Raw genomic sequence first — 27,339 nt, 5'->3', positions numbered from 1 at the left:
TTTTTAGAGAAGATGTGGTTGACCTCCTGTCGACTTTTAACTCTTGCAAGGACTCAACCTCATATTCCAGGTCTTTTAAGTCCCACTTGATGCCACAGGGAAAGTTTCCAACTGGGCTAAAGGGGCAGAAAAACTAGATCCTAGAAAAGGGCTGAAGTGACTACAGCTCCTGCAGTTGAGCAGCGGGTGCCTTCCACCTGTAGGGTGCAGAGGCAAGGCTGTGTTTCAGCTCTCGCTTAAAAGGGTAAGAGGAAGAAAAGACGGTGGGTCTCACCAAGATTGGGGAGGCCGTAGAGAAAACCCGGGACCCCAGAAGATCTTTCCTACTGTGGCTGTCCTCCTCATTCACTTTCTCTCCCCAAAAGCTTTTCTTGCTCATTTCCCTTTGTCTCCTCCCATCTCTGCTGCGGAACAGCAGAGTTAAAGGGACACAGCCAAGGACATTCCCTGACCGGCTCATTTTTGATCTTCTCATGCTGGAACCAGTGGGGAAATGATGGCATCTCTGATTGATGTGGTTGGCCCGTCCTCCCTTCTTCCCTCCCTTCTCCTTCCCTTCCTTCCTCCTCCCCGCTCTGTCTCTCTCTTATTCATTTGGCAATCAATGCCCCACCCCAAAGTTCCTTATGATCCTTGAACTGTGAAAGATGATGTGGTGGAAAGCAGCGTTCTGGTTCCTGGTGTCCCTTTAACATGGCTCGCTTGTCTCGGCCTCCTTAGTTGCTCCCAGTGCCATCCCAGCTCCTCTTGGATGCTGCCAGCCCAGCTCTGGAAACCGTGTTGAGCAGTCCTTCCACGCTAGAGCCCGGGAGGGGAGGGAGCAGGGGACCCTGGCCCGTGCGTTGGCAAAGGCCACTCAGCAGGGTGCGTTCCACCGTGTGTCTGTCTTAGTTTGTGTGGTTTAGTGCAGACCTGGGGAGGTCAGCCTTTCCAACCATGTGATGTTTGTGCAAAGCAGTGTGAGAATTGGGAAGGAGACGATAGTCTTGGCCAGTGTGGATGAGACCCACAGCAGTCAGGCATCCCAGGGCAGAGTCTCTGGGCCCGGGCGTATTCTGTGCTGCGAGCGAAGGCCCAGCGGTTTCCCAGCGGTGCCGAGGCCAAGCGCAGGTGCTGGAGGCCCGAGAGCAGCTTTCCTTCCCTGTTTCCTGGAACACGTGCAGGGGACGCGGGGAGCTACCTCCGCGGGTCTGAGTGTGAACCATCCGTCCATTCCTTCCTCTGCTGCAGATGAGTGAGAGCGAGACTCTCATCAGTATGGTGAACCGCATGGTGGAGAACTCCTCCCCCAGGGCCCAACTCTTCATGCAAGTAAGACCTCTGCCTGGCAGCATGGTCCCTGTCAATGCCATCTCAGCTGCTTGTGCATGGTCGGGTCGTCCCACCTGGGATGAGGCTCATTCTGCCCAGACTGCTCATCTGCCGGGCCTCATCCCCCCCGGAGACAGGCTCAGCCTGCTCTTCCTCCTTAGCTGCACTGTGTCACCTCCATTCTTCACGTTCATGGGTGAACCCAAGCCCATTTCCCAAACCATCCGATTAGCCAGCACTGACATCCCATGCCATGCTGGGGACTGCAAGCCTGCTTTTCAGTATCCATGACTCCCGATTCGTGTTTACTGTCTTCCTGACAGACGTCGTTGGGGTTCAGGGTGTGAGGGGCATAACGTGGGACCATCCGATACCAGAGGTGCATGGACTGTGCTGTAGTCACCTGCCATGTCATCAAGGCTGAGCGGTATTAGCTGAATCCAGAGAGGCTTCTAGATTCTTGCCAGTCAAGGCCTGTGATTAGTGTTCAGTACTAGGGTAACAATTCTTTTTTTATTTTATTTTATTATTATTTTTTTTGTGTGTGTGGTGCTGGGGATCAAACCCAGGGCCTTGTGCATGTGAGGCACGCACTCTACCAACTGAGCTCTATCCCCAGCCCTGGGGTAACCGTTCTAAAGTGTTCCCAGTGTTCATTCCCACCATGCTGCCCGTCCTGTCGCCACACACAGCGGAGGGTTGTTACTAGCCAGCTACTGGGAGCCCTGTCGCACCCACGGCAGCGAATCCCAGAGCTGAGGGCAGAGCAGTCGCAGAGTCTGAGTCCAGCAGATGTCTGGTCTCTCCAGAGTCAGCCAAGGACAACTGGGATGAGTCTAGACTGTGCCATCACAGGCTCCCCAGCCAGGGGACAGAGAATTAGCTCAGAGCCCCAGAACGGAAGCCACCCGAGGTGACGGACCACAGTGTGTGGCAGGAACGGAGCAGGATTGTGGTGTCAGCCTGCGTGCCTTCAGCCAACCCTGCTGCAGTAACCACCTCGTGTTCCTGCAGGTCCCTCCGTACCCAGAAGTGTTCCGGGACGGCCTCCACACCTTCAAGTTAAACGAGCAAGACACGGATGTAAGGGCAGCTCTCCCTGCTCCCTCTGTCCACTGCAGCCACCTCCTGCTCTCGTCCTCATCCTCCTTCCTCTCTGGGGCTTTTTCTCCGTCCATCTCTTGCTCCTCCTGGTGGCTCCTCATACATTTGACTCATGTCCTCCCTCGCTACAAACACAGCGTTCGACCTGCCTCCTCATCCCCCTTCTCTTCTAGATCTTACCACTGACTCCCCCTTCCCTCCCATGTGGGCGCCATGCATTTCCCCCGCTGAGCTCCAGGCCCGCTGGTCAGCAGCATGGGACCTGCTGGGAGCAGGCCAGCAGGCCTTGTTGAGAGTTATGTCAGTCAGTCTGCTCTGGGCCCAGCAAGGCGCTAGCCCCGACAGGTAACTAGAAAGAAGACACCTGCTCTGGCCCTCAGGGGGCTTCAGGCGGTTGGAGACACCAGGCCGCAGGAGGTGACAATAGGGATTCAGTGACTGAAAGGACCAATAAGAGTTTCCTCAGACATGGGGGATGTGAGGCCATCTGAGGTGGTAGGTCAGGGGCACGACAGGTAGCTGGGAGCTGGGCCTTGAAGTTCAAAGGCCCAGAGGGCAAGATTTGGCTCAGAGGAAGGGATCCGATGAGTGGCCTAAGTGGATGTGGAGAGCACAAGTCTTTCCAGAAAAGGGATTTAGCCCAACTTGTCTCTACGCTGCTGGCCCTGCTCAGGCAGGGGATCTGAGCAGTGGACCCAGGAGAGGTTCCAGCCAGGCAAGGGTCAGAGCTCACAGGGGCCCCAGGGTCTCAGGATGAGAGAGCAGGGGCTTCCCGTGGGACTGAGGGGCCAGTTGACACGGCACTGCTTTCTCTCAGACTGCTTACGCCCACACCTGCCTGCCCTTCCCATCCTGCTGGGGAGGTGAAGCCACAGTCTCCTCTGAATTGCTCTCCTGCTGGAAAATGGGGGTGTGGGCATCTAAAATGGGGCTCTCGGGCCTCCCAGCCCCCTGCAACCTGACCCTCTTCCTCAGAGAATAAGTACATCTCCCCTTCCAACATGGAGACCCTCCTCTTCCTGAAGCCTTCGAGGTTGAGGCAAAGGCTCAGGGTTCCTCAGCAGGGGAAAGGAGGCGGTATCCAGAGGCCAGGCCCTGCCAGCCCAGTTCCCAGGTCCCCATCAAATCGTGTCCTTCATCCCCTTCTTTCTCCCTCCCCTCCCCCTACTCTGGGCCCCCAGAAGCTGCTGGGCAAGTTGTGTGAGCAGAACAAGGTGGTGAGGGAGCAGGACCGGCTGGTGCAGCAGCTCCGAGCAGAAAAGGTAAGAGCCTGGGTGGCCTGGAGAGGGGACGGCGGGTTGGAACTTTGGTTTGCTGTCTCCGTCCTTGCTGAGCTGGTGAAGCTTTGTCCTTCTTTACACTCCTGTCCCACTCATTCCTGGAACCACTGAGGGTCTCCTTCTAGGGACCATACCCAGGGGGAAGGCAACCTCTGCTAAGCTGCCTGGTTGAGTGGCCAGGGCTTAGGCCTCTGCTGTTCAGACCCCAGAAAGGAGCTATCGGGGTAGCTGATGTCACTCTCCCACCTTCTTCAGGAGAGCCTGGAAAGTGCCTTGATGGGGACCCACCAGGAGCTGGAGATGTTTGGGAGCCAGCCCGCCTATCCTGAGAAGCTACTGCACAAGAAGGAATCGCTGCAGAACCAGCTGATCAACATCCGGGTGGATCTGTCTCAGGCGACCACGGTAACCTGGGAGTGGGGTCTGGTGCCCCTCACCATCCATCTGTGCTACCCTAACCCTTGGAGGGCAAAATTCAATTGCTCCCACCCAAGAGGGGCATTAGCAAAGACCCTGACTCTGCCTTGCAACAAGTATACCAGTCCATTCATTCCATAGTTTCCACCTAGAAAAGGAATTTATTTCCCATCAGCCGTAGCCATACCTGAATTCCTTCAGGACAACCTCAAGTGGAGGGTTGATCATTTCCTTGGTTGCTCCAATGCCTCTGCTGCCTACTTCTGTTTTCTGGCTTGGAGAAGCAGCACTGGAGGATTGGCTGTGGTCCGGTCCTCTCCCAGTGCGTACAGGGTAGAGCCTCCAGCACAGGCTGTTTGGATAATGATGACTTTGAGAAGCAGCAGCAAAGGCCCCAGGCAAACGTGGCCCAGAAAAGAGGAGTGTGTCTAAGTTCCAGGGAACGGACACCCTCTCCCAGGCCTTTTCCTCTTTGCCCACCACTCCTGGTCCCCCAATGGGCGAAGAAGAGGAGAGTACAGAAGTGATCAGCCCCTCTCTGCCTGGCCACATGCCTAGAAGGATCAGCTTTGTTTCTTTCCACAATGGGATGTGCCCCAGTCCCTCTTGTAAGGCTAGTGTTGGCTGTCATCAAAATGTCTCTGCCTTGTGCCCCTCGCCTTCTGTTCCTCTGTGTCCCCCTACCCAGGCCTCAGACTTCAGGTACCCTGGTCCTGTCACAGGGCAAGGAGGGAGGCCTTGACGGAGGCCGTTTCTCAGCCCACCCCCTCTGTCTTACAGGCGCTGGCTAACAGCACCGTGGAGTACGAGAACCTCGAGTCCGAGGTCTCTGCCCTGCACGATGACCTGTGGGAGCAGCTCAACCTGGACATCCAGGTGAAGAAGGGCCCCTGAGCAGACAGGGCTGGGATGCGCGCTAGGTCTTCCGTGGTCCTTTTGGGCAGAAGAGACCCATGCTGTCTCCTTTCTCTCTTCAGTGACTTCAGAGACTTAAGGAGCTGGTCCTGAAACTAAAGACCACTTGTAACAGACTCTTGAGTTTCGGGGTGAACATAATGTGGGTTTCTTCTTTATTCCCACCAACTCCTAGGGAAAGGAGCTAATGCCAAAGCATGGAGACTTAGGTCAGATCTAGAGTGTTCTGTGACAAAGGATTTAAAACACAGACATAGAAATATCTCCCATGCTGTCGGAAGAGTGGCCAGAAGCCAGGCTCAGTGGTGCACACCTGTAATCCCAGTGATTTGGGAGGCTAAGGAAGAGGAGGCTCGTGAGTTCAAAGCCAGCCTCAGCAACTTTGTGAGAGACTGTTTTAAAATAAAATGTAAAAAGAGAGAGAGAGAAGAAGAAGAAGAAGAAGAGTGGACAGAACAGGAGTGACCTATGCAGGAGTTTACGTAGGAATGAGGCTTTCCTGCCTGGCCTGGTTGGAAACAGCCAACCTGCAGGCAGAAGGACAGACAAGTGACCTTGAGGAGTTCTTGTTCTCTGCTTCCTGTCTTTTTTCTGTCCAGGCCCTGCCTCTTCTCCAGCTAGTTTTACCAGCCCTGTTCCCCTGATGTAGTTAACACTCTGGTTTCCCCCATTTTCCTTCTGGTAACAAAACTCACCTCTGCTGCCCTCCCACTGACTGGGCAGGGCGATGGGAAGAGCCAGGTCCTCCCACATCCTGTGGGCAAGCCACACTCTGAACACGCACGTTTTAGGAAATGGAGCAGGGATTCGGTCAGCTTCTGATCAAGTGGATCCACATGCAAATGGTGGGCATGTCACTTACACTCCACATGGTCCTGGGCGCAAGTCCCCTCATCTCTGAAATGGGGCAATGCCGCCCTCACCATGTAGAGCTGTTGTGCCACCAGAATGAGCTGGTACGTGCAAAGCCCTGGGCGTGGCGCCTGGTACTAGGTGATGCGGCGTGAAGAGTGCTGTCGTCTTCCGCAGTACAACTGCGCTGAGGGTGCTCCATGGCTGTAGGGTGCGTTAGGACTGTTCGGAGGTGAAGAAAAACACCCAGAAAACAGGCTACCACATACGGGGGCATCGCTCTCAGACCACCTGATGCGCCATGGGGGAACCCAGAAGGGTCGATTGTCACTCTTGGTTCTGAGGCTCTGGCAATTCTGGGGACACAGTTTCACACAAGCCAAAGAATCAAAGGCTCCCCATGAGAAGGAGGCCCATGCTGGAGAGGCTGTGTGTACATGCCCATGCAGGCAGGGCGGCCGCTGCCTCCTGTGAGTCCAGAGAGGTGCTGGTCCAGGGCTCTGGGCTAGGGATGAGGGCAGGGACAGACACCCCTTAGAGCTATGTCCTTTGACCCACTCTGCAATTGTTTCAGAATGAGGTGCTCAACCGGCAAATCCAGAAGGAGATCTGGAGGATCCAGGATGTGATGGAGGGGCTGCGGAAGAATAACCCTTCCCGGGGCACGGATACCGCCAAACACAGAGGTGGGAGCCCCCTGGGCCTCGTGCTTCTCTAGAAGTGCTCCAGCGATTCTGGCCTCCATCTCACACCTGCCAGCTCACTCTCTGCTCAGAGCCAGCGGGGACCTTCTCAGGGTCCCAGAATCTTCCCCTGAATCCTAGGGTGGTAGGCTGGGCTCCCTTATCCCCCAGGTAGACCACTCAGAGACCCTGCCGACCCAGATGCCCTACAGTCCTCCCCAGGAAAGGTCAAAGCACCCCTGAGCCTCCTGACCACACCTGGGCCCACTGGTGACCTCTCCCCTAGTGCTTTCTTTGAGCCCTGGGCCCTCAGGCTGGCTTTTTTGACACCTTGGAGGCCACAGTGACAGCTCCATCTACCACCCCCTTGATCAGGGTCCCTCTTGACAGCCAGCCTGTGACCCCAGCCACCTCTAGTGAGTCTCTTGCAGCAGGGCTGGATGGTCCTCCCTCTCCCATCTCAGTCTCGGGTCTCCCTCCTCCTCCCTCATCCCCCATGTGCACAGCGGGCCCCGCCTCTGCTCCATGCCTCACCTCTCTCCCCTTCCGTTTCCCCCCCAGGAGGACTCGGCCCTTCAGCCACCTACAGCTCCAACAGCCCAGCCAGCCCTCTCAGTTCTGCCAGCCTCACCAGCCCCCTGAGCCCCTTTTCACTGGTGTCTGGCTCTCAGGGGTCCCCCACCAAGCCGGGGTCCAATGAGGTAAGCTGAAGAGGCGGAGCACAGGTAGGCAGGGGAGGGAGGGGACATCCTCATTTTCCCCAAGTCGCCCGAAGTCGGTGCCCATCTCTTCCGCAGAGGCTCCGGTCCCAGTGCTTTGGCCCTTCTCTCAGGGGGTCCCTCTCACAGCTGGTCGTGTGGCCTTCCTCTGCATCTGCTCTCATTTCCTTCTCAGCCCCCTTTGGGCTTCCTGAGCACCAGGATAGTTAGCAACCATCCCCTGCCCTTGACCAGCAGGCAGACCTGGGAGTGTTCTGGGGGTGGCCAGGTGCAGGTTCGGTGTGGGAAGCAGTTTCCTGGTCAGTCAGCAGGTGCTCATGAGAGCTCTGGGCAGCAGGGGTGGGATCAGCCCTCTCGGGAAGACACTCATGATGACCCAGGTTCCCTCACTTCACTCGGGGAGCCCAGCATCCAGCAGGGACAGACACTCAGTTAGCAAACAGGGCGGTGTGGTCTTGGTATTGAGCCCTGGGGTTCAGACCGTAAATGCCCTGAATACTCCAAAGGAAAGGAGGGAACCAAAGGCAGGTGGCACTTCACTGGGCCAGTGAGTGTTTGGACAGGTAGAGGGACAAGGAAGAGGTGTTGTGGCAGGAGAGATGGCGGAAGCAAAGGGAGGGGAGTGAGGGGAGAGCTCTGGAGAAACAGTGGGAGTCAGGGGAGTGGCGGGCGGGTGGGGGCTCCGTTGAGGAGAGCCATGAAGGCCAGGTGGAGGCCAGGTGGAGCTTCCGCTGTGGAGCTGGCGCTCTCTCTAGGCCCCGGGGAGGGATTCCCCACGTCCTGGGCCCATCCTGCATTTCCTGTAATGATTAATGTCTGGCTCTTGCTAATGCTCTTCTCTCCTGCTCTCACAGTGGCTGCTCTTGCTCCTCCTAATGCTCTGGCTTCTCTGACACAGGAACCTGGCCCACCTCGGCCTCCCCTCCCCAAAGCCTACGTTCCCCTGGAGTCTCCTCCCACCGTCCCTCCACTCCCTAGCGAGAGCCGCTTCTGGCCATACCCCAACTCCCCTTCCTGGCACCGCAGTGGCGAGACAGCCAGGGGTCAGGTACCCAGCACCCTTGGGTTCTGGAGGGGTGGGGACAGGGGAGAACAGGGCAAAGGGCCAAGGCCAGGGGTCAATGCAAGGCCCTAGGATTGTTTTCCTCACTCATTTTTCCAAAGCTCAATTACCACTAGGCCCTACCCCATTGGACTCTGGGATAATGAAAAGATCTTGAGAGTCACAGGTCACCTTTCCCCTTTTTGTTCTCTGTGGACGGTGGGGAAATGAGGTGCTGCCCCACTCTGACCCCAGGCTCACAGGCAACAAAGGTTGTCAACGCTGATGCCATCATGCCCCACTCCCTACCAACACGACCCACCAAAGGAAATTGAGCAACATTCACCCCCCAGTGCCATTTCAGTCCCTGTCCACTCAGAGCCAGCCTTTTGTGTTTCCTTTCTGCCTCTGTCACATCTTGTCTTCTTTGGGTCTGAGCTCCTAGGCGGGCCCTCTTCTCCCCTGATTGGGCCTCTTCTCTCACCTGGATTCCTAGCCAAGATCCAGGAGATGGGCATTAGGCTTGGAAGAGGTCATGTGGTAAGACATCTGTGCCTAAAATTGGAAATCCATGTGCTCATCTAAGCTCAGCTCCGTGTAATTCGTGTAACTCTTGAGAGTTCACAGTGAGGTGCACGAAGCAGGTAATGTTACCTGTATTTGACGGGCAAAGAAAGGGGATGGATCTTTCCCATGCTCTCCAGTTGGGCTAGAGCTGAGGTCTCTGACCCTTAGCCTGGTCTTTCCAAATTCTACTCACTGAGACTTGGATTATTCACTGAACAATGGGAGGAGGTGGCTCAGATGATATCCGAGGTCCCTTCTAGCCTCATGATTCTGTGAGCCCATAACTAATGCCCCTTTCCTTCCCCCAGAATCCCAGTACCCAGGCCCGCTGGGTTCTGTGTGCCACAGTCTTAAGTGGAATCTTCAGATTCCTCAGAGACCCTAGGCTTTGCAGCCCCCTCCTGTGGCCTTACCTTGACCCTGGCTCACAGCAAATCTGTGCTGCTTAGAACTTGTCATGACAACTGGTCAGTTTGAGGGCCTCTCTGTGCACCCTAATAAGCCCATTTGGAGGCCCTAAGTGCTTATTCCCCAAGATGGCCCCAGGTTTATCAGCCTGAAATGCACGGGGAGGAATCTCCGGTGCGTCATGGCCACTCCCCAACTGGCACACATATCTCCCTGTTCCCTGTGTCTTTAAGAGTTTGAGCTCCAGTCATTGCAAAATAAAGAAGCGTCACTGGGAGCCAAATTCCCAGCAGCCACTCTGTTATCAACCACCTTCTCGTTCTTTCTCCCCAGCCCAAGGCAGGCTATGAGCAGAGCAAGAAAGACCCTCACCAAACGTCACCCCTGGACACCCCCAGAGATATCAGCCTTGTGCCCACCAGACAAGAGGTGGAGGCAGAGAAGCAGGCAGCTCTCAACAAAGGTACTTTCTGGGACATCTTCCCCCAGAGGTAAGGCTAAGGGTGGGAGAGGAGCCCTGGAGGCTCATTTAGACCTGAAGAGAGCGCTCACCCAGCTGGGCCTGTAGCCTGCTTCGAGTGAGACTGAGCCTCCCTGCCTTCCTGCTCGGCACGAGGCCCATGGGCTGCTCTTGCCTCCCTGCAGTTGGCATTGTACCCCCTCGGACAAAGTCACCTGCAGATGAAGAGGTGGCCCCATCGGCGGTGGTGAGGAGAACAGCCAATGGACTCGCCAATGGACTGTCCTCCAGGGTGAGTCCATGACCTGACTCTGAGCTGGTGTGGGTCTGTGCTGGTCTGTGAGCCCAGGGCTGTGAGCGTCCACCATCTTCCATTACTGTTCCAAAAATCTAGGGCTAGGGGAGAAAGGTGTAGAGCAAGATTCCCTTCAGGAATTCATGTCAAGGGACAGGGAAGATGGACATAATAAATATGATTCCTAATAAAATTATCACATGCCATTGGTGAAATAAAATAGAGGAAAAGTGGCAAAAACCAGAGGTCACAGTCAAATGTGCTGACCCACGGCAGGGCATTTGTTCCCTGGGGCTGCGGGGAATTTGAAAACCGCACATGGGGTGGTGTAAGACAAGTGTATTCTCTCAGTTTGGAGGCCAGAGTCTCCAGTCAAGGTGTCAGTTCCTTGGACACTCTAAGGAAAAGTCCATTCCACACCCTTCCTTGAGTTTGTGGGGGCTCCTGGCAATCCTTCGTTTCCTTCTCTTGTGGACACATTAGTCCAGCCTCTGTCTCCATGTCACTTTCTCCTCTGAGTGTCTCTTTTTCTATATCTTAGAAGGACACCTACCATTGGATTTAAGGTTCACCCTCATTTATAATGATCTCATCTTCAGATTCTTAATTATGTCTGCAGAGATCTATTTCCAAATAAGGTTGTAGGAGGATCGTGAGTTCAAAGCCAGCCTCAGCAACTTAGTGAGACCCTAAGCAACTCAGTGAGACCCTGGCTCTAAATAAAATAGTTTAAAAAAGGATGAGGATGTGGACTCAGTGGTTAAGCCCCTCCGAGTTCAATCCCCCGGTACCACAACAACAACAAACAAATAAGATCGTAGTCACGTATTGAGGGTTAATGCTTAGGCATGTTTTAGGAAGGCTACTATTCAACAACTGTACTCCCAAGTTTTATGCCATTCCACTTACAAAATCCATCCATTCCATTCCTATATCCCCAAAAATATCTACTCATGGCATCAACTCTAAGTCTAGAATCTCATCTAAATATCATTAGCTCAGAAGTCCCAATTTCATCATCTAAGTCATCTTGATTATCAAGTATGTGTGAAACACAATAATATGATCAATCTTGGGGCGAAATTCCTGTCTTCTTGTGAAACTAGAAATAAGCCAATCAGCTTCCAAAACACAATAAATAATGGGACAGGTAAAAGGTAGTCATTCCTGTCCCCAAAAGGAGAAATTAAAAGGAATAAAGGAATTACTAGTCCCAAGTAAGTCTGAAATCCAACAAGGAAAATTCCAGTAGGTATGTATGTAAGTGTGCATGTATTTTTCAGTGCTAGGGATCAAAGTCAGGGCCTTGTGCATGCTATAGGCCCCCCCTCTGTCATCAAGCTACATTCCCTGCCCCTGTTAGGTTTTAAGGCCTGAGAATGATCTGTGGCTCGCTAGCCTTCCCTCTGTATTGATGAGGGTTCTGCCCACCCTTGCTGCTAGGCCTGCCCCTCTGGTTTGCTTTTAGAGTCAGTCTTCCTGTGTGTGTGTATGTGTATGTGTGTGTGTGAGAGAGAGAGACAGAGAGAGAGAGAGAGAGAGAGAGATATCTAGGGATTAAACCCAGAGTGCTCTACCACTATCTGCATCCTAGCCCTACTTATTTTTATTTTGAGACAGTATTTTGCTAAGTTGCCTAGTCTGGCTCAAACTTTGCAATCCTCCTGCCTTAGCCTCCCAAGGTGCTGGGATCGCAGGGCCTGGGCCGCACCTGGCTCCTTCTTCCTTTTTCTTGGCACAAGTTTGTGGCCAAGGAACTCTATTAGCCTATTTCCTGCCTGTAGGATCCCAGAGATCTGACATCCCCCCACATCTTTTCTCTCTCTTTTATTACCCACTAGCCAGTATGTTTGCTGATACAACATTCTCAAAAGCACAGGTAGGTTCCTAGGTATTTCAAGGGGATCCATGCCGCTAGAAGACTCTACAGATCCTTTCTGGACAATCCCATCTCTGATTCTGGTTTCTGAGATGGTGGATTGGATTCATGAGTCCCACACCTAATCTATTCCGCTAAATCTTGTCCAAACACATCTTTGATTGCCTGCCTTCCTTCCTTCCTTCCTTCCTTCCTTCCTTTCTTTCTTTTTTAATATTTTTTAGTTACACCTGGACACAATATCTTTATTTTTATGTGGTGCTGAGGATCGAACCCAGTGCCTCACACGTGCAAGGCAGGCATTTTGCCACTGAGCCCCAGCCCCAGCCCCTGATTGCCTTGGCAATACTTTTCCAAAAGGGAATTTCCCCAATTTAATTGAGAACCTCCCAAATAATAAAGTGCAGGGTTTTTTTTGGCCTAACCTCTCCTCCTCCAATTAATCTCTTTCCTCTCTCATTTTTATCACAAGTTCAAAGAGAATCAGGCCACACCCTCACCACTTTACTGGGGATGACTTCTAAGTTCTGCTCTCCACTCAACAACAGGACACAAATCAGCGGAGTTCCTGCCACTTTGTAACAAAGATGTCCTTTCCTCTACTTTCCAGTAATTTGTTCCTCATTTCCTTGCTAGACTTCTCCAGAAGCACCTTCAACCTCCAGTTTCTATCAACTTTCTGTTCACGATGAAACTTGTATTCTCTAAAGACCACAGAAGCTTTCTCTTCTCTTCCTTTCTTCTACACCCTCACCAGAATCTTCATCAAAGTCCCTATTTGCACCAGTCCTCTCTTTAAGGAAACTAGGCTTTTTCTATCATTCACCTCAAAATTTGTTCAGCTGCTACCCATTATCCCATTTCTAAGTTTCTTGTTGTTGTTTTTACAATAGCATCCATTTCCTTGCACCTAAAATCTGTGCTAATTTGCTAGGGCTCCAGGAGCAAACTACTACTTACTGGGTGACTTAAAACCATGGAGGTGGGCTGGGGATGTGGCTCAAGCGGTAGCGCGCTCGCCTGGCATGCGTGCGGCCCGGGTTCGATCCTCAGCACCACATACCAACAAAGATGTTGTGTCCGCCGAGAACTAAAAAATTCATTTAAAAAAAAAAAAACAAAAAACATGGAGGGGCTGGGGCTGGGGCTCAGTGGCAGAGCACTTGCCCAGCAGGTGTGAGGCACTGGGTTCGATCCTCAGCAACACATAAAAAATAAATAAATAAAGGTATTGGGTTCATCTACAAATAAAAACATTAAAAAAAGAGAGAAAAAAGCCATAGAAATTTAACTCTACATCATGGACAACCAGACGAACGAGAAGTTATACTCCGTTTATGTATGATGTGTCAGAATGCAGTCTGTCATGTACAACTAATTAGAACACATGAAAAAATATAAAATATTTTACAAACTTTAAAAAAATAGAAATTTATTCTCTCATTTATGTGAAGTTCAACATCAAGTGTTGGCAGGACTGGTTAGGACTGGTTCCTTCTGGAGGCTCCGAGAGAGAATCTGCTCTGGGCCTCTCTTCTGGCCTGTGGGTGTTGCTGACAGTGCCTGGCATTTCTTCTCAGGGAGGCGCATCACTCTGATCTCTGCCTCCATCTTCCCATCTTCTCCTCTGCGACATCTTCTTTCCTGTCTCTTATGAGGACACCTGTTACTGGACATGGGGCTTCTCTGATTCACAATGATTTATACTTCAAGTAAAGTTATATTCACGTATCAGGGGTTAGGACTTCTTCCTGTCTTTTTTTTTTTTTTGGTACTAGGAATTGAACTCAGTGGCACTCCACCACTGAGCCACATCCCCAGCCCTATTTTGTATTTTATTTAGAGACAGGGCCTCACTGAGTCTCTGAGTGCCTCGATAAGTGGCTGAGGCTAGCTTTGAACTTACCAGTCTCCCAAGCCATTGGGATCACAGGTGTGTGCCACCAGGCCCGGCCTGGCCTATCTTTTGGGGACCACTGTTTAACCCACTGTAGTCAGGCTTCCCATAGAAGGGAAACCCAGGCAGGAGGTGAAGCACCTGTCCGAGCCTTATTTCCCCACTGCAGCAGGAGCGCCCCAAGAGTGCCGTGTTCCCAGGTGAGGGCAAGGTCAAGATGAGCGTGGAGGAGCAGATCGACCGCATGCGGAGACACCAGAGTGGCTCCATGAAGGAGAAGCGGAGAAGCCTGCAGCTCCCAGCCAGCCCTGCCCCTGAGCCCAGCACCCGACCTGCCTACAAAGTGGTACTGTGCTCCCTGCCCCCACAGGCCCAAGCCTGGCAGCTACCCACACTGCCAGCTCTCAGGCCACGGCCAGCCTGTGCCAGGAAGGTTGGGGAGAGGGGAAGCTGGGAGAACCCAAGCCAGGCTCCTGGGATAACTGGGGGGAGGCTTCTCACCACAGGGCAGAATGTTTCCTGTTTACCTTTAAAAAAAAAATAATGCACAAAAATGATTATTTTTGTTGAAATAAATTATGCAAAGTTCAGCTAGTGGAGAATCCACCACTAGGGCACCACTAGGGCACATTTCTGGAGACTCCTCTATGTGCTTAGCATGGAGCTGGGCATCCTGAAGACGGGCACCGTAGCAATGCAGTTCACAGATCAAGTCGTTTCATTCAAAGCCTTTTAACACATTGGGTGCAGCATGTGAAGACAGGAGACAGCAGGGTTGGGAGTGGCTAGTATTGACAAGAGATATGGATGAGACCTTGCAGTGGGCAGGCTTTGGGAAAACAGAAGGGAAGGGAGAGGGCTCTGCAGTGGAGGACGGTGGGAGCCATGGGGTGGCAGTCAGATCAAATGTGCACTGGTCAAGGACAGTGAGGATCTAGGTGTGGTTAGAGCTGCCTGGAGGCATAAGTAGCAGTGGTGGTCACCACAGGGCTGTCCCCTAGGTGCGCCGTCACCGCAGCATCCACGAGGTGGACATCTCCAACCTGGAGGCAGCCCTGCGGGCAGAGGAGCCTGGTGGCCAGGCCTATGAGACGCCCCGGGAGGAAATTGCCCGGCTTCGGAAAATGGAACTGGAGCCCCAGCACTACGATGTGGACATCAATAAGGAGGTGGGTGGAGCCCCCAGCGGGGAGACCCTGGGAGCAGATCAAAGGGGTGACCCCAGCATCTCCACAGCTCTCCACCCCAGACAAAGTCCTCATCCCTGAACGGTACATTGACCTGGAACCCGACACTCCCCTGAGCCCCGAGGAGTTGAAGGAGAAGCAGAAGAAGGTGGAAAGGATCAAGACGCTCATTGCCAAATCCAGGTAAGCAGGTCTGGGTGGAGCTCCACTGCCTCTCCCTCCCTGGCACCGAGAACACCTGGGGCACTAGATGTCACGGGGGCACTGAGCCTCCCAGGGTAGAGCAAATGGAAGCGTGGCTCGAGGCAGCGGGCCGGACTCGGGAATCTCGCAGGGGCCAGGATGCTGCTGTGGGGCCCTCGAAAGGCCCGCGGGGCTCACACACGTACCATGAAGGGGTTGCCCTCTGCTGACCTCTCTTCCCCTTCAAGGCTGCCCTAATGTTCACTTGAACCTTTGAATTCAGTTGAAAACATCGAGGCAGGGGTCCCAACTGTTTTGCCAGGGTCCCACTCACTCACTCCTAGGGACAGCCTTGCTGGGCACCGGATATATCCTGGAAGGTCCCTGGCCCTGCCCGCCAACCTCAGCCTGCAGGCCACCCCAAGCCAACTGGACCATGCTGTCCCTCCCTCCATGTCTGTGTGTCTGTGCCTCTTCAGTATGCAGAACGTGGTGCCCGTCGGCGAGGGGGACTCTGTGGACGTGCCCCAGGACTCAGAGAGCCAGCTGCAGGAGCAGGAGAAGCGGATTGAAATCTCCTGTGCCCTGGCGACCGAGGCCTCCCGCAGGGGCCGCATGCTGTCTGGTGAGAGGGGCTGGGCCTCGCTCGCTCCACCAGGGAGACCAGCTGACCAAGTGTAGGGGAGGAAGTGCTGAGCCGCAAGTGGGGCAGGGACAGAGGTAGGAGGCTAAGGAGATGTTCCCCAAGGTCAGGGTGAGCATTTATTGAGCACCAGGTACTGTGCTAGGCCCAGGGGAGTGGAAAGGGGCTGGCGTTGCTGATGATCCTCTGAGCCAGTTCATGGAGGAGTGGTCAGAGGCCAGGAGGAGCACAGGGGCCATTCTGCCTGGGCAGGTCAGGTCAAGGCACAGAGAGGAGTGATAATGCAGCTTGATGGGAGAGGTATTTGCCAGTAGGGGGGGAAAAGCGTCATATCCTTTCCCTGCCTGTTCTTGCTAAATGCAAATAGGAAGAATAAAACAGAAGAATTTTTACACAGAGAAGCAGTCAAGGAGTGGAAAGTCATATAATCACCTCCTTGGCTGCTGACCAAACCCAGTTTCCTGCCAAGAAAAGGTGAGGATGAGGAAGTGACTTCACACCCTTACAAAGGTCCCAGCTAGATGTGATAGGGGCGAAGTCACCAGGATTAGTTTTTGGTTAGCTGCAGACAGTGTCCCAGAACAGATGAGGGTGTGATCAGGCTTTGAAGAAGGAAGTCAGTTCTGTATGAATGGGAGGGTAAAGGTGGAGGACAGAGAGTAGCAAGTCACGTAGACTGGAGATTGTCCCCTTCCAGACAAAGCCAACCTTGAAGACCCCAGTCAGGAGGGAGCTGTGGCTTGAGATGACTGGTATAGGAGAGTGGGACTGCAGTGCAGGCTACCGTTACAGCATTCTGGGCAGGACACAGGAAATAAGCGGATGAGAATCGTGGCAAGGGACACGGAGGCAAGGAGGGAGGTTCCGGTTGGTGATTAAGAAAGGCTCCAATTCTGGTGCTCCCAGGCTGTTTCCTCAGCTGTGAAACCCAAATCAAAATGCCTACCTCAGTTCAGGCAGCATGAGGGTCAGAAGCGAGGTGTGCCAGGCTCCTAGCACTCAATAAATGCCAGCCAGCGGTCGTAGCCGTGATAGTGGTAGTGGTGTTAGTGACACTGGTGGGAGAATTGAAAATAGCAATCACTGGCGTCAAAATGGGAACCACTTGTTGGTTTTCTAATTATTTTAAATATGACTATTTTCAGAAATCAGAGGGTTTCAGGCCACAGCAAAAGGTGTTTAAGTAAGCCTTAAGGAAGAATCTGCCTGTCAGGTTTGGATGAGCCAGGTGTGGTGGCACATGCCCGTAATCCCAGCAGCTCAGGAGGCTGAGGCAGGAGGGTCACAAGTTCAAAGTCAACCTCAGCAACTTAGCAAGGCTGTAAGCAATCTAGTGAGAACCTATATCTAAAATTTTTTTAAAAGGCTGGGGGAGGGGGAGGCGCTGGGGATATGGCTCAGTGATTAAGTGCCCTTGGGTTCAATCCCCAGTACTCCACCCCCCAAAAAAGAGAGAAGTTTAGTCTGGGTAGCCAGGGAAGGGCCCCAGGTACTTCAGGGACAGGCTGTCTGCTGGGCTAGAGCTGAGGGGAGGAGAAGGATGGCTTTGGAGCGCCTTCCTGCAGCCAAAAGGCAGCAGAACCAGTTTGTCTGCAAGCAGGGAGGCCTCTGTTGAACCTTCCTGTAGCTTAGCTGCAAAATGAACTTGACCCAAGATCAAATTCCACATGCTCTGGGCAAAAGGCAACTTCCTGTTTCCAGAGGGCAGAGCACACAATGCTGTTGAAAACCCCACTCTGCCCTGTCTCAGCCCCGGCTCTCTCTGCTGCAGCTCCCCAGTCCAGGGTTCCGCGAAAACAAACCCGCCCAGCCTATCCGATTTCCCCTCCACACACTCGGGCTTACATTTCAGGGTCTGTGTGCTGAAAGCAAATGGTCAACTTGCTTTTGCCAAAACCCCAACTATGTGAAAAATGGCTGTGGTAGGGCCAGACCTCAGACCTAGCTCACTGTCCCCACCAATCCTGGCCTGCGGCCCAGATCCCCCAGAGCAAGGGCTGGTCCTGGGCACATGCAGCGTGGGCATTAGGTTCATGACCAGGACACAGTGGCGGGAGTGGAGAACTGGGTACAGGTCGCTAGGACAGTGAGCAGCAAACACCTGTGCCTGATTGTGGGTGTGCAGCACAGGTAGTGTCTTCGGTGATGAGTGTGGTCATGTTTGCAGCTCCTCCCGGTACGCAGAGTCAGGTGTGTGCTACGTGAGAAGATGTGGTTTTTCAGAGTTTGTACGTGTGGCCCATCGTGTGCAGCGTCTGTGTCTGGAATGTTTATGGATGTGTGTATTTGTGTGTATTCAGAATGTGCAGCGTGTGGGTGGAGAGAAGGTTTGAGTGAATAGAGAAGTATGTATGTGTGTGAATATGTGTGTGCAAAACATTCCTAGTGTTAGGTGGAGGATTGTTTTTTACAAGTGGTGGTTACACATGAGTGTACCATATACAGGTGGAGGTCGTAGTTTGCGAGTGCATGTATTTATGTGTGATTGGCTTTTTGTGCAGCACAGTGATGAAGCCTGTTGGTGTATACGCTGTGTACTGTACAAGATTGTGATCGTGTGTCTATGCAAGATGAGAGCCAGCCAGTCTCCTGGATGTGATGCAACTAGTCTTCTCTGCTTGGATATGGAACTTAGGACTACACACATTGTACTATTCTATCTGTCCAGTACATATTGGCCACGCAGAGGAATTTTAACTATTTTGATATATATGTATTTCTAGTACAGATTTAGCATTTTTCTGCCTTCTTAAAAAGGTTATATTTACACCATTAACTTTTCTTCTTCATTTCATATCATTGTAAATATCCTTATTTTCCTTATTCCTCTATTAAAGGGATGCTCTTAGGGGCTGCTCTAAATCTATTTGTAGCCATGCAAAGTGTTCTCCTATTACATTTTTAAAGTTATTATGTCTACTTTTTACAAAAGAGTTTCACTCTTCAGTTGTACCTTCTTGCAGATTCCATGAGGCTCTCAACTGTTCTCTCTCTCTCTCTCTCTCTCTCTCTCTCTCTCTCTCTTTTCCAATTTTCTGGTTCTTATCTTCAAGCCAAAACCCCAGCAAGACAACACCTACTGGAATTGTGTATAAATAAGACTAACTGGTCCGGTGTGGTGGCACACGGCTGTAATCCCAGGAGCTCGGGAGGCTGAGGCAGGAGGATTACAAGTTCAAAGCCAGCCTCAGCAAAAGCGAGGTGCTAAGCAACTCAGTGAGACCCTGTCTATAAATGAAATACAGAATAAGGCTGGGGATGTGGCTCAGTGGTCTGGTGCCCCTGGATTCAATCCCTGGTAGCACCCCCCCACCAACTCCATCAAAAAACAACCAAAAAAACCAAAAACCTGGACTCCGTCAGGCTCTCCCAGAAGTCATTTATAAGAACCCCATTTGCATGTACATGGTAACATCTGCTTGGTTCCCTTGAGATACTCCTTTCCGGCTGAGTGTGGTGGTGCACACCTATAATCCCAGCAACCCAGGAGGCTGAGACAGGAGGATTGCAAATTTGAGGTCAGCGTCTGCAATTTAGTAAGACCCTCAACAACTTAGCAAGACCCTGTCTCAAAAGAAAAAGCAGAAAGGGCTGGGAATATAGCTCAGTGATAAAGCACTCCTGGGTTCAATCCCCAGTAACAAAAAAAGTTTAAAAAAAAAAAAAAAAAGATTCCTGGGCTGGGGTTGTGGCTCAGCGGTAGAGCGCTCACCTCGCACGTGCGAGACCCTGGGTTCGATCCTCAGCACCACATAAAAATAAATAAGTGAAATAAAAGTATTGTGTCCAACTACAACTAAAAAATAAAATTTAAAAAACGAAAAGAGATTCCTTGCTTAGTTGTTTAGGTTTTGGCTGTCAGAGTTGAGATAACTTACCACGTTATCTCAGTGATGTGAATATGTGCGCAAATGGATGTTTGGAAGCATTTGTGAATGCATTTGTACATGGCATTACAACTGTGTGTTGGGTCACATGGAAGGACACGGGCTTGGACGTGCACAGACATTCCCATATCTGAGTTGTGTGCAAGGAGTGTAACTGTATGGTGTTGCCAAGTCCCAGACCCAAGCTGTGGATGGCGTGTAGGCACAAACTCCCTGTGAGAGCTACATTGGGTCATGTACACACGTGGCTAAGGGCAGCTCTGCAATAGCGAGAGTTACAATGGCCCTTTCCTTTGCCCAGAGGTCAGGAAGCTGATGAGGTCCAGGCCGGGGTGGGGAGCAAGGGACTGGGTTCCATTCAGCATTGCATCCCTCTTGGTGGAAATGTAGTGTGACCCTGGCTGAGGTCTGGTTCTTCTCTGAGCCCAAGCGGGGACATGTTCTCTGCCATCCTCCTACACTGAGGATGCGTGAGGTTCCGGTGACTGCATAGAGCTTGTCCCCAGGGATATGACTCTCCTTTTCATTGTCTTTCCACTTTGCTGTTCTCAACATGGAGTGATAATGATAATAGAGTAGAATCTCATTAATCCAAACGTCACCACTTCCAAGTTTGCGACTTATTCAAGGGTGGACTGCAGTTCGCCTTCACCTGTTGATGCAGTGAGGGTCTCAGGTGGTTGCGGGGGAGTGCATTTCTGAGCCTCCCACCATGTCTAGGCAGACCTTGCTTTCAGCCTATCAATCAGAAAATGTCAGGTTCATGGAACTGATTGCCATGGTGGTCCTTTCTCTTCTATATCTGCTCTGACTGTTTGGATTATTGTGATTTTACTGCACTATGAATCATTATCTTTAGTGATGCCACCATATATAAAGCTCCACATCCTCTTTCTCACTGCACAATGGTGGAGAGGTATGTGACCCTCCCACTGTTTTGGTGGGAAGGGAGCCTTTGGCCCAGAGAGGGCCCAGCCTCACCCACAGTCACACTGGTTCTTAGCAGAGCCTGGATTTGGCCAGGTCTCCTCTAGGGCCTCACTCTGCTCCTTGGCACCCTGGGAACAAGGACAGCTTTGCCTCAGCTTGAGCAAGCTCCCAAGCTCGGCTCTTCTCTCTCTGCTTGCGGCCCGCCTTGCTCCCTGCCCGAGGAAGGGCCTCGCTTGCTCTGGGTCCCCAGCCTCGCCCCCACCCCATCGCCCCTATTCACTCCCCTGTTCATTTCTGTTTCCAGTGCAATGTGCCACCCCAAGCCCTCCCACCTCCCCTGCCTCCCCGACTCCACCAGCCAACCCCCTGTCGTCTGAATGCCCGCGGGGCGCCGACAGCAGCCTTACCATGCGGGTCTGAGCTCTGACGTAAGCACTTTTCTACTGTCCTTCACCCCTGCCCCCAGGGAATGGGTAGGCCCCTCCCATCACCCCACGGAGCCCCCTCCCCCTCCCATCCCACCCCCCCATTGCTTCTCCCCATCCCAGAGCCCTGTGTGCATCATCCCTCCCTCCATCTGCTTGTGCCACCCGCGTGGCCACCCGGGCAGTGCTGGCTGCAGGCTGCTGGCGAGGCTGCTTCTTGGAGGTGGTGATGCCCGTGGGCTTCGCTTCTCCAGAAGCAGAAGGGATGGCGCTGAGACCTCGCCCATCTGCTGTGGGGGAAGGCACTTCCCTGGCACCCCATCCCTGTACCTCCATCTCCGTTTCCCTGACCCTGTGCCCCCACCTTATCACCCTCACCTCTATCCTCCTGCCCCTAACCTCCCACCTCTATTCCCCACCCCACACCTCTCACCTCTATTTCTGCCCCCCCTGCCGTGTCCCACCTTGTATCTCCCACCCCTGATTCCTCTTCCCTGCTCCCTCACCTCTTCTCTCCCTGCCCTTACACCCCCACTCCTGTGTCCCTGCTCCATACCCCTGCCCCTATGCCCCCACCCCATGCCCCTCTCCTGTCCCACCACCCTCCTCCCACCAGCCAGCCAGCCTTCCATCTGTTGAGATCCATGGCAGTCCTGCCACAGCACCCTCAAAGCCCCCAGAAGCTGTCCCATGTCTCCATGCCCCAGTCTTACTGTGAATGAAAGTGCCCCTGGTAGCCACAGCCCAGGGCTGGTGCCCTTCCCTGCCCCTAGCACGGCCACTCACATCAGGCAAGTGGAAGAGACCTCCTCTCCAGAGCGCCCTCCCCGGGGCTGCGGGTGGGCAGGCTCCAGCAGTGTCGGTGCCAGGGCTTCTTTCTGCCCCAGGAGGTTGGCTGGAGGCGCCGCCGCTCTGCGTTTCTCTTCTCACCCCGTTTCTCTCTTCTCTAGTGCAAGCCCTGGCCGAGGCCAATGCTGTGAAGCTCCACAGGGCCACCTTCTGAAGCGTCCTCTGCCCATGGAGGCCCTGGCTCCCGACTCTGGTCCCCGGACCCCCATGGGAATGCCACTGGGAGCCAGAACAGGGTCAGGGCTGCTGCCACGAGGAGCTCGGATGCCTGGGTCTCGCACCCGCGGCGCCTCGCCCTGAGACCCTAGCCACCCGTGCCGAGGTCACGCGGGGCCTGGACAGCGCTGTGGAAGTGCATCCTCTCTGATGCCCGAATGGCAGGGAGCCCCAGCCTGGCCCTGGCTGACATCATGGTGGCCCTCCTGGCACATTCCCTGATGGAGAGTGCACCCCGGTGGAGAGTGGACCCTTAGCCATCTTAGGTGAAGACCAGAGGTGAAGAGGAGGTGGACCCTCTGCCTCTTGGAGCCCCGCTGAGCACCCAGGACGGCAGCTGTCATCATCCCCCTCCCCGCCTGCCCCAGCTGTGCACAAGGCTTTGACACATCTCTGCGGATGGGACTTCCTGGGGTTTGGTGGAGACCAGTCACCCTGCCTGAGCCAAAGACAAGAGGAGGAGAGATGGGGAGAGGCTCCTGGGCTCCCAGAGGGGACAGTGCTGGCTGTGAGAGAGAGCAGCAGGTGTGCGTGTGTCTGAGAGCAGGTTGGGAAGGAGGGCAGCGAGGAAGGGAGAGATCCTCAGAGAGCGGGGAAGGGGAGGAGGATGTATTCACAGGGGGACAGGGGAAAATGGGAAGGTGAGTCAGGATTGGCTTCTCCACAGCGGAGGCTCCTCTTAGTGCCGAGTGTAGGGCCAGACGGTCATCTCTGCTCCTCCACCTCATCCCCAGGAGGCCCCACCAACAGGACACGTCTGGTCCCTCGGCTGGGGCGCTTGTGTGGGATCAGGGCTTGTGGGGAAGGGCAGTCGGGGAGTGGCAGCCTGAGAGATGATGCGTCCCGGGTCAGGATCTGCTGTCTGCCTCTCCCTCCTGGGATTGGGCAGAGGGAAGAACCTGTCCTGTGTCGGGTGTGGTCAGCCTTGGGGCCTTAGCTAGCTAGTTTCTTGTCCCATCCCGCCTAGAAAGTTCTATGGCCCAGCTGAGTGTTTTCCCCAGGGAGAAGGAATGAGGGGACCCTGCTTCTCGTCCCAGGTGTCCCAGAGGAGGGTCAGCGGAGGCTGGACTCTTACAATCCACCTACCAGTGAGGTGGTTGGGGATTGGCAGAAGCAAAGCATTCTTCTTCTGCTCCACCCACCTTGAGATGAATGTAGCCAGGGAGGAGGGAGAGAGGGCAAGCGGAAGTCACCTGCCCTTGAGCCTTCTCTGCCAGAGCGGCTGCCCAGAGACTTCAGCCTGACCTGCAGCAGCCCCACGAACAACTTCTTCATCTCCACCAATTCCTCTCCTCTCCTTCATGGCTGGGACAGTTACTGGTTCATATGCAAGTAAAGATGACCATTCATTCAACAAATATTGATCGAGCACCTTTTATGTACTGTTTAGGCACTGTTCTAGGTGCTTAGAAAATTCTTGGGCTTCTGAGGGTCGACAGATTGGGAGGATCTCCCCTAGCTTTACTTCTAGCAGGCTTTTTGAATAGGCTCCTTGGCTACATTCCTATCTTTGCAGATCAAGCACTCCAGATCTGTCCTTTCTCTCTTACAGTCTGGCAGGTGGGATTAGCTTCCAGATCACCCTCTTGGCCCACATTCTCCTCCTTCTGTAAGAAACAGATTTTTCAGGCCTTCCCTCCATGCCTTCCCCTCTGTCTCCTATATTTTTTTTTTTTGAAGAAATACAAGGAAGATACCAAGAAATGACATCGCAACTCTGCCACCTCTTTTTCCATTATTTCACAAAGCTGGCTCTTTATGTTGCTTTACATGCCTTAATATATGTTTGATGGAGATGATACATGTTGGAGGTATCCGTGTGACACGTTTGTTTAGATGTCAGTCCTTTCCTTGGCTCCTGCCTAGGCCATTTTCTCTCCGCACCATTTCCTAGCATGTCAGGGCTAACCCCCCTTGCCTTTTTGATCCAAAGAAGGGGAGAGAAAAGACTTATTTTAAGACAGATCTATTTTATGCTTTTGTTTAAAAAGCCAATCTATTTTCAAAATGTGCAATGTCTGAATGGGTTTGCCGGTGATGTGAGGGGACTGCCCTAGGTCCCAACCGAATGCCCTTCCCTCTTCCCCTGACAGCTCCCTTCTTTCCCATCCCCCAGTCGGCAAAGGGCTGGCCCCCACAGCTCCCTGGAGAGCACCTTGCCAGAGCAGGGCATTCCTTTTGGATGTCCTGTCTCAAGGATGACACTGTCAACTCTCCATGGCGCACCAAGGGTCGTCGGGTGTGTGAATCCTCTTGAAGGAAATGTTTACAGTTGTATGCACAAATGGACTCCCACGCAGGCGCACCCTCCTCAGCTGGGCTCCTGGACCATCTCCCTCCCCTCCAATGCTCTGCTGGAAAGGGCAAGCAGTTTTGTGGCAGCCTGTGCTAAATGGCACTAAGGAGGTCATCGATGGACCCATGCTATGTGCAAAGCCCAGAGGAGGTGGCTCTGTGCCATTCCTGGCTCTTTATTGCAGACACATTCAAGTTCCTTGAACCTCCTACACTTTGGTCCCTCCCTGTCCTGGGTCACGTCTGTGGCATCTGCCTCCCTCTGTGATCTTTTTCCCTGGAGGCTGTTCTTAGAGGTGACACCTCGGTCTGGCATCCAGGCTGTGAAATCACCTTCCTTGCTGGGGAGGGTCCAGCGGACCATGGGCCATCTCAGCCTTACCCAAGAAACCCCCTGGGCTCTAGCAGGCTGCTGCTGAGACCCTGAACTCTGCCAGCTCAGCCTTCCAAACTGCTTGGTGACTGTCAAAATGAGCAAGGAGGCTTTTGCCTTGGAAGGATTTGGGCAGGATGGGAGTTTTTGTCCAGATCTAAAAAACGAGAGTTTTGGAATTTTGCACAGAGCTCTTGGCCAGCATTGAAGCCCAACCTCCAACTGTGGCACTTACTGGCACTCTGTGCCCAGCTCAGAGCATCTTGCCATGAACAAACAGAGCCCAGATGGAGATCCAGGGCTAAGTGACCATCCTGGGGAAGCTCTGGTTACGCATCTAGGGCCTTCCCAATTAGCACATTACCTCCCTGATCAATAACCAAGAGGCTGCACTCGAATACTGCTACTGTCACTTTAAAGAATTTTCTGAGGTTGCAAAAGCTGTGCACGAGCTCTTCTGCCTTTGCAAGAGGCATGTTCTTGGGGCAGGGCTGACTACAGCAAGATGGAACGACTTCCTTACCCCTTAGGCACCCTCCCTCCACCTGGCAGCTCTTAAAACTAAGGAAAAATATAATATATAAATATATATACATACACATATATCTATTTATGCACATATTGGGGCCAATTTGATTTGCCTAGTATTAGACAATAAACCATGCAAGGAAATTTATGATCTCAGTGTCTTTATTTAGTATTAAAGTGACCTTAGATGAAGAGTTAAGGTTAGATAAACAGAGGGCATCTCTGTCGGGACCAAACAGCTGTAGTACCCCCTTAGCGTCTGGCTAGCTGAAATAGCATCTGTCTATTTCGCCCTGACTGAAATAGGTGAGAGCTTGTTCGTTCCCTCTTTTCAGCAGAATTCTTAATAGATTTAGGCACTGGAGAATACCTGTGAGTTTTGCATTTGTATCTTGCAAGTTTGTATAAACAACAGGAAATAAAACGAATGGTTTGTACACCTGGTGTGCGTGTCCACTCCCTATCCGTGCCGGCTTCGGTGTCTAGGAAAGGGGGGCAGAGCTGAGGGGCTGGGAGGGCCTGGAAGCCTGTTGTCCACCCTCCTCCCCAGGCTTCCGTCTGCGCTCCTCAACCTACCTCACAGGCACAATCCCAGAGTCCTGGAACAGCGCCCTCTCCCCTCAAGCCGGGGAATAGTGGTCTGTACTGACATCAGTGTCATCGTTTCAAATCAGGTGACTCTAGATCGGGGCTTGTGCTAAGGTGCTGTGTAACAGAAGTATCAGATGCTTCGGGCTCAGGTGCCTTCCTTGATTTGTCTCTGAGTCAAGGTAGGAAGGTCGGAGAAGAAAGTGGATTGCTAGCCTTCCTCAGTCTACACGGCGCCTCAAACAGCTGCTTTGGGGTGGGGGTGGTGTACAATTTGGGGGAAATACCAGAAGATCACCCCGGTTTTTACCAGGCCTCCATCCCTTGCAGGTGTTTAGTGGTTTCTCAGTGTGAACTCTGCAGAATGAGTCAAGAAGCCTGGTAAGTTCTATGTGGTGGACGGTGGAGAGGAGAAGGAGCCCGGGGTAGTGGCAGGCCTAGGCTGGATGTCTAAAAATAGATTTGCAAGGCAAACTTCCCCTGATTCCTGATTTTGGTTGGTTTGACTTTGATGGCTGACACTGAGTTCTGGACACCTGTTGTCACCCTAAAGCCCCAGCAGAGTGGGCGTTCATATTGTGGGTTTCTCAGCATCCCCTTTGTGAATCAGGGACCAGGTGTAGACTCCAGATAGACACCTTGGAGAACTTGGCACTTTACGGGGGTCCAGGCCTCTATCTGCAGTCCCCACCTGGTAGAGCCAGCAGCAGGGGCTTGCACAGGAGGTCACTGAGCCCCAGGAACATCACTGTGTCCCCAGCCAGCAGCTCTCTTCTTCTGGATCAGATGAGATTGTGCCAGCAGCAGGTCCTGCCAGTTCCACCTTCTGTCCCCGATCCCCATAAGCCAGACTGAGGTTTCTAATAGGGGTCAACAGTCAGGAAATGCAAATGAAAGAGCAGCGACCGACAGGCCCTTTAAGGAGTGGTGTCCAGAACACTATGACCATGACCCTGAGGGTCAAGCGGGCCACCAGGGGCAGCCCCGCCCCGCCCCTCCTTGCCAGCTACCCTGTGGAATGGGCGCGCTGCCGGGTGAGGTGGCCTGAGAAGGCGTGTGGTGTTCTGCTCCTGGTCCTGCTGCTCCTCAGTTTCCTGGAAGAGAAAGATATCAGCCACCATCCTGAAGAGCCCTCAAGAAGGTCAAATGAGCAAACAGTTGGAATTCACTTACAATCGTGAGGGAGCAGCGGTGGCGGTGTGGGAAGGCCCCGAGCCACCTTTGGGGGCAAATGTTTTCCAAGTCCACCTTCATGGGAAGAAGACTTCATCGGAGCTGGCTGGGAGTCCTCTGAAGTGTCCTTTCCCTGCTTGGTCCTGTACCCCGAGCCCCAGGGAGCTACCCCAGCCCTCCCCAGGACTGGTATACTCCTTCCTGAAGAGGTGGGCTGTGGGTAAGGCCCTCTG

At 53.1% G+C, this 27,339-nt stretch overlaps 1 protein-coding gene across 20 annotated transcripts in view; it reads left to right on the top strand.

The window, feature by feature from the left end:
• The window catches only part of Plekha6 (pleckstrin homology domain containing A6), a 142,909-nt gene extending 117,127 nt beyond the window's left edge, over positions 1-25,782 (top strand). For 11 of the 20 annotated variants that reach the window (XM_078022645.1, XM_021729831.3, XM_021729834.3 and 8 more), the window contains 16 exons: positions 1,231-1,311; positions 2,326-2,394; positions 3,597-3,677; positions 3,951-4,100; positions 4,893-4,988; positions 6,454-6,565; positions 7,124-7,263; positions 8,180-8,329; positions 9,632-9,761; positions 9,944-10,050; positions 13,999-14,175; positions 14,831-14,998; positions 15,066-15,199; positions 15,679-15,824; positions 20,964-21,087; positions 22,035-25,782. In XM_078022645.1, the coding sequence (XP_077878771.1) occupies positions 1,231-1,311; positions 2,326-2,394; positions 3,597-3,677; positions 3,951-4,100; positions 4,893-4,988; positions 6,454-6,565; positions 7,124-7,263; positions 8,180-8,329; positions 9,632-9,761; positions 9,944-10,050; positions 13,999-14,175; positions 14,831-14,998; positions 15,066-15,199; positions 15,679-15,824; positions 20,964-21,079 (1,857 nt within the window). In that variant the 3' untranslated portion in view covers positions 21,080-21,087; positions 22,035-25,782. The remainder of the gene's footprint in view (positions 1-1,230; positions 1,312-2,325; positions 2,395-3,596; positions 3,678-3,950; positions 4,101-4,892; positions 4,989-6,453; positions 6,566-7,123; positions 7,264-8,179; positions 8,330-9,631; positions 9,762-9,943; positions 10,051-13,998; positions 14,176-14,830; positions 14,999-15,065; positions 15,200-15,678; positions 15,825-20,963; positions 21,088-22,034) is intronic. The other 9 variants (XM_078022651.1, XM_078022646.1, XM_078022644.1 and 6 more) reach the window with 7 other exon arrangements.
• The last annotated feature ends 1,557 nt before the right edge of the window (positions 25,783-27,339 follow it).

Source organism: Ictidomys tridecemlineatus, chromosome 10 (assembly GCF_052094955.1).
Source record: "Ictidomys tridecemlineatus isolate mIctTri1 chromosome 10, mIctTri1.hap1, whole genome shotgun sequence".
Taxonomy (NCBI): Eukaryota; Metazoa; Chordata; class Mammalia; order Rodentia; family Sciuridae; genus Ictidomys; species Ictidomys tridecemlineatus.
The sequence above is the reverse complement of the archived record's forward strand: the minus strand, read 5'-3'. Positions and strand labels throughout refer to the sequence as shown.